Source organism: Kryptolebias marmoratus, linkage group LG3 (assembly GCF_001649575.2).
Source record: "Kryptolebias marmoratus isolate JLee-2015 linkage group LG3, ASM164957v2, whole genome shotgun sequence".
Taxonomy (NCBI): domain Eukaryota; kingdom Metazoa; phylum Chordata; class Actinopteri; order Cyprinodontiformes; family Rivulidae; genus Kryptolebias; species Kryptolebias marmoratus.
The window spans coordinates 18420746-18426802 of record NC_051432.1 but is presented as its reverse complement, the minus strand read 5'-3'; the positions used below and the strand labels follow the sequence as shown (position 1 = coordinate 18426802).

At 40.2% G+C, this 6057-nt stretch overlaps 1 protein-coding gene across 4 annotated transcripts in view; it reads left to right on the top strand.

Annotated features, from left to right (window-relative positions):
• LOC108229982 (calmodulin-regulated spectrin-associated protein 3) overlaps positions 1 to 6057 on the top strand; it is an 18417-nt gene that overhangs the window by 5148 nt on the left and 7212 nt on the right. For 2 of the 4 annotated variants that reach the window (XM_017405750.3, XM_017405725.3), the window contains exons 2-7: positions 1117 to 1394; positions 2682 to 2822; positions 3327 to 3413; positions 4017 to 4052; positions 4527 to 4574; positions 5439 to 5577. In XM_017405750.3, the coding sequence (XP_017261239.1) occupies positions 1117 to 1394; positions 2682 to 2822; positions 3327 to 3413; positions 4017 to 4052; positions 4527 to 4574; positions 5439 to 5577 (729 nt within the window). The remainder of the gene's footprint in view (positions 1 to 1116; positions 1395 to 2681; positions 2823 to 3326; positions 3414 to 4016; positions 4053 to 4526; positions 4575 to 5438; positions 5578 to 6057) is intronic. The other 2 variants (XM_017405734.3, XM_017405742.3) reach the window with 2 other exon arrangements.

Here is a 6057-nt window from a genome sequence, read left to right as displayed (position 1 = left end):
CTCTCTCTCTCTCGTGAGTAACCTAGCTGAGCTGTCCATGCAGATGATGACATTATCCTCTCCTGCAGTCAGACTCTGTCACTTACTGTCGCCTCATTTCCAAAGAGGAAACCCGCCCCCAGATTCATCCAGAACTCACTAACTTTTCTTTACTGGAACCTACGATCTGCAGTCTGTCTGCAGTAGCCTTTCCTGTGCAGAAACACCTCCCTCTGCAGTGGAAGGGATGCCTCTCTTAATGAACAATGCAGCACAGACTTTTTTCCCCCCCTGATGCCTAAAGGAAGGTCAGATTTGTTTTATCCCCGAACCACAAACTGCTCAGAGAAAGTCCTTTGGCTGATTTAGAAAAGACCTTTCATTCTGTATTTATCTCAGCTTGCTGCTTAAGATTCACTGCCTTTTTTTTACAGTAAATTGTATATTTTTAAAATGTCTCATCTCTTACCTAAATTTACACATGGCACAAACCTAACATGCTAATCTAAGCAGCTGTCATCTTCTAACCATGTTAATTCATTAGGATTTCTTAATAAGCACCACCTGCAAGCACATTTAATGGTGGAAATGTCTTTTTTAGGCTATTTTGACTAAAATGAAACATCTAAAAATAATAGAAATGTATATAACTTTAGACCTAAATAACAAACTATTTGTTTAGTCAAGATATATCTAATTATATAGCTTTTGTGTGTGTGTACCCCATAATTCTTTTTCATGTTGTTAAACCATGTTTGAACATTTTGATTTCTCTACCAGTGAGAAAGTTATAGGTTTTCCTCCACAGATTTATTAGTTTTCACAAAGTTAGCATATTTATTCACTGTGTAGTTATAGTATATAGACTCAAAATAGATCTGCAAATGAACCTGCAGAAATTTGAGTCTAATTTTAAGTTTAATTTATCAACAACTGCTGTGACGTTACACCTGAAATCAGTTCGTCTCATGAATCATGATACATTTAACCAAACAGGCTAGAAAAGTTGGTCTTAATGGAATTTAAAAAGATCCAGATCCAGAGTTATCTTTCATATTTCTCTAAATGTATTATTTTATATAATTGTGTAGTTTTTATTTTAGAGACAGACCTCACAAAGGCTGTTTTTTTTTCCAGAAAATGTTCCTGTGGAGCTCAGAGAGCCGCTTTACAAGGACCAGTATGACCAGGAGCACCTGAAGCTGTCCGTCACCAAGCTGCTCCTCTCCCCGGAGCTCTACTGCCGAGCTCAGGCCTTGCTGGTTCAGGCGCACGGGGGCCCCCTGCCAGCGCCTCAGGGGGCCCCGGCGGATAACTCAGCCCTGCTGCAGTTCCTCACCAAGAAAGGTGTCGCTGCGAAGGTCCAGGATGTAGACGTCACGGAGGAGGACCTAAGCAACACCCCCATCAATACGGTGAGAGTGTGTGTGTGTGTGTGTGGTTTTATAAATGTTCGGCCATTAGTTCACTCATGTTGGATTTTTTATTCATTGTACTGCATCATATTGTGTTTTATCATATTGTATCATATCATAAATCACGTCATGTCGATATCATATCAAAATCATTTTTAACTAAAATAATGAGAAAGAAAGGTATTTTGTTATTATTAAATATAAATTTTAATTAAGGCTTTAATTGTGGCTGATCTCTTGAGATCAGATTATTGTTGTGCTCTAAAAAGCACAATTCTTAAATCAAATATGTAAATGAGATTATGTTGATTATGTCTTTGTTGTAACAATGCTTCTTGCCGATGAATCTTAAATTGTTGAAAAGCCTGTTTATTTCCCCTTAAATGGTGCCTCATTTGTTAGTAAAAATGTATTTCTGGGTTCTGTGGCCATGAAAAACTTATCAAATCTTCTCTGCCAAGCAGCTTGTTCTGCAATTGACTCTTTTTTATTTATTTATTTTTTAATGGGATTGGATGACTGAAGTCTAAAGAAACAAGGCATATTGTCAGTTAAACAGATTATTTATTTAACAATCAGGGGCCTCAGTAGCATGTGGAAAAACCATACACAGCCACAACAGCCTGGCACCTCCTCATGCTATTCTCAACCGTAGATCAGCCAGTGTGGTTGTGTCGGTCACTCTGGAACGAACGGCACGTCCAAACTGATCCCACAGATGTTCGGTGGTGTTGAGGTCAGGACTGCAGGCAGGCCGGTCGGTCCATCCTTTCCACTCCCAAAGTCTGGAGGTTTTTTTATTCTGTGGGGAACAGCGCATCCTGGAGGATAAGGATAAGGAATAAAACCAACCAGCTGAGAATTAAACCAACGAGGAGCACCGGAGGAACAGGCAGACTGATGAGTGAATGAGGACCGGAGTATAAGTAGCGCAAGAAATTAAAACCAAAAATAAGGAAAAACTTGGTAAAATATAAACACAATTTCAAAAAACAAAACAACACAACAACCACAAACATGAAACCTCAGGACCATGGCAAATACAGGTTTCTTACAAATGTGGCACCATTTAAAAAGAAAAAAAAACAAGCTTTCCAACAGAATAAAACACCAAGAAGCATTGTTACAACAAAGGTGCTGTTTAGTTACTCATCATTTGAGAAAATACTTTGTTAAAGTATCCTTTCCTGTGTTACTTTTTTTATTAAAGTTTAATTTTCTATCAAATCATCTGTGACTTTGTGCTCACCTGATTCAACGTGTCCCTCCTGTCCCTGATTGGTGCAGAACGCCCACCTCGCCCTCATCGACTCACTGATGTCACTGGCTGCCAAAGACACGATCAGCCAGGTGAAGATGGCGGAAGAGGCGGAGCAGCTGGGCGTCGGTGCGCCGTGGGAGAACGCTCTGCTGTTTTGGGTCAACAGGGTAAGACCACCAAAACCAAGGGAACGGTGTTGATGTCGCTCTTAATCAACAGCTTTCAGGGAGGGTCTTTTTGTGCTTAAAAATTAACTTTCACAAAAACATGACAGTTTTGGAAGATGGAAGTTTGGAAACTTTCCGTTCAGGAAATTTACAAAAAAAGAGACGCAAAACACATTTTCCATCAAAAATATATGACCTTATGGGAAAAATGACTTTTTCAAGCAGTGTGTTATGATAGTGAACTACAAAAACAGCTGAAATAAAACATAATATGACTTGTCTTCTGTCATCAGAGAACATAGACACATCTGTACCTCCACATTTGGAGCTTAAAGGCAACAATCAACAGTCTTAGACAACCTCTAGGTGTATGAGAGACATGAATGTGTATTGCAGCTTTACATTATTGTTCTCAATGTGTCATAGTCACAGCAAGTCCTGTCTGCTGTTTCTTATGAACTGTAATGGAGTTTTCCTCTAATGGTTTTTGTTTTGTGCTTTTAGCTGAACCAGAAGTTGAGAGAAAGCACAGAAGAAGAAGAGCCTGCCAAGTCCCAGACATGTTCAGACCTGCAGCCTGTTCAGGAAACGGTAAAAAGAATCATAATTCACACACCTTTTGTTCTTTAAAAATAAAAATCAACTTTCTCTTGCTCGTTCCACCTACGTTAACTGTCACAATTGAATTTTTAACCACGTCTTTATCTAAAACCAAGGCTAACATTTAAACAAAACACTGAGGACGTCTCAAGGTGTCTTTCAGATTTAAAAATGAAGTCCTTGAAGGGAATGCCTATCGCCCGCCTCTTTGCATGCCAACATTTTAATCTAAGCTCTGACATGATCTGTTAGCGCTCTAAGTATGTGATGGGGATGACTCTCGGCTACCACCACACCAAATTTTAGCTGAATATCCGTAAAGCTGACGGAGTCATGGACATTTTTGTGTTTGCTGAGGTCGAGAAGCTGTGGCGACCATCTTGAATCAGGTCGACTCCAGAAGTTAATTGGATGTAAATCCGATCATTACCTTCTGAGAGTTTCATTCAGTTCTGTGATAAATCAACATCTACACACACAATGATTTTCTCCAAAGCCGTTGTGTCTCGTTGGTGTTGGTGTTGAAACTTCTGACGTCAGCTGTGGTCTGCTTCCGTCTCTGGTTCACCTCTGTCTTTCTTTGCTCTCTGGCAGTCTCAGTCCAACCGTTGGTACTGGAAACTAGTCCCAGTAAGTGTCCTCCATTCCTTTGTTCCTTTCTCTGTCCCCCTCAGTTTCTGCCATGGCTGGCTTTATTGTGCCTGCTGGCAATTTATCTGTCCCTGTGTGGAAAAGTTTTGATGGCTATTTGAACTGAGCATCGACTTGTCTTGTGTTTTTGTAGCTGCTCGTTGTTATCAGCTGATGATGTTTTGGATGCTGGTTCAGGTGTTTTTGAATTAAACATTTAGTCATCATCTCAAAATACACAGATTATTGTTGTTTAGGGGAAGAGGGGGAGGAGATCTCTTTATTGATTAATGGTTATCAAAAAGCCCCATATGTTGGCTCCCTTCCTCTCCTCCTTTTCCTTCCCCCCCGTCGCTCCTGTCCCCCTTTTGAGCAGAATCATGTGACTTTGTGGTGTGGCGGTTCCCAATTATGACCTACCTCGTTGTCATTTATTCCTGTTTCCCTCTCTCTGCCATCCCCCTCCCCATCCAGCATGCTATCGCTTTTTGTTTGAAGGAGTCTGGGAATAAGCCGCCGGTGGTAACGTATAACACCTCCCTCTTTTCTCACTCCCATCCTCCTCGTCGCCTGTAGCAATGCTTTCAACTGACTGACAGACCGATCAATCGCCACACCTTCGACCAGCGACTGACTGACTGCGAACTAATCGCCGCCCCGACCCTGGGACTGTTTGGATCAGTTTAGACCCATCAGCTTTTAGGACGATTTATTTACACTTTGTGTTAAAAAGTCGTGTTAAAAGAGGCGTCTCGTGGATGTTTAACATCTCCAGCCTCCTTTAACAGGGCAGAGTGCAGCAGAAAAACTAACAGCATTTCTTTTTTTGGGCGGAGGTGTGCTTTTATCTCATCTGGATGTTAAATAGCAGTACACCATCTGGGCTTTTATTTGATGATGTATTAGATCCGAACCCTCACTGTTATCACTGTCTGTTTCTGAAGCATGGACACCGGAAGACATCCTCATTTTCACAGACATTTTTCTACCCGTAACCATCTTTTTTTATTTCCATTGTAGTTTTTAAGCTTTAGTCTGCACCTTCTGGTTGGTGTGTGTTTATGTGTGAAGTTGTTTATTCGGTGAGGCATCACTTGGTTTGTTGCTTTATTTCTGTTTTTTTTTTATTCTCACTGCAGTTTGCCTGGCTTCACAATGCTTTTAATTCTTATTTGACAGAAAAAAAAACTGTCCTGGCTGGTTTTATATTTTCTTTTCAATCTAATTGAACCCTTCAACCTATATTTTTTATTATCTTTTAATTTATTTGCCATTTTATGTACTATGTATGAACCCTGCTCTTTTTTATCTTTAGTTTTTTTATGTGTTTATAACAATCTTCTTCTTTTTCTTGTTCCTTTTCCTCCCCGGTCTTTTCTTCTTTAGATTCGCTACAGAAAGGACAAAGTGCAGTCCAAGCTGACTCCTACGTTCCCCCTGGTTTCTGCGGTCAAAGATTTATCTAATGGCTGTGCAATAGCTGCTGTGCTGCACTACTACTGCCCTGCCTTACTGCCTCTGGAGGGTACACACATGAGCCTCGACACTATCGCGCACACACACACGGACAGATCAGTTTAAGATCTGCCTCATATTTATGGCCTGTTCGGTTTCAATGAAAGGACAAACATTTTGAAAATTGTTTTCAATATATGGGGTATCCTGTAAATAAGAAATATGTGTCTTGTTTCTTAGATCAGTGTAAGCTTAGCAAGCCTTAAAACTTAAAACTGTCATGCTTTGCAGGTTTTTTTTTTTATTTATGCTGCTGAAAGTTAAAGACTGTAGGATAATGACTCTTAGATGCACAGTTTGTTAGTTTTAAACCAGTCATTGTAAACTTTGCTTCTTGTGACCATTTAAAGTGGTCTTCATCCATTGTTCTTTGTCACAACCTGGCTCAGGGATTGTGACAAAACAAAGGGAAAAGGACACAAGAATGATATTTCAAATATTTATTTAAAATTTTTACCAAAGAAGGAAAAAAAGGGGGGGGGGGGGGGGG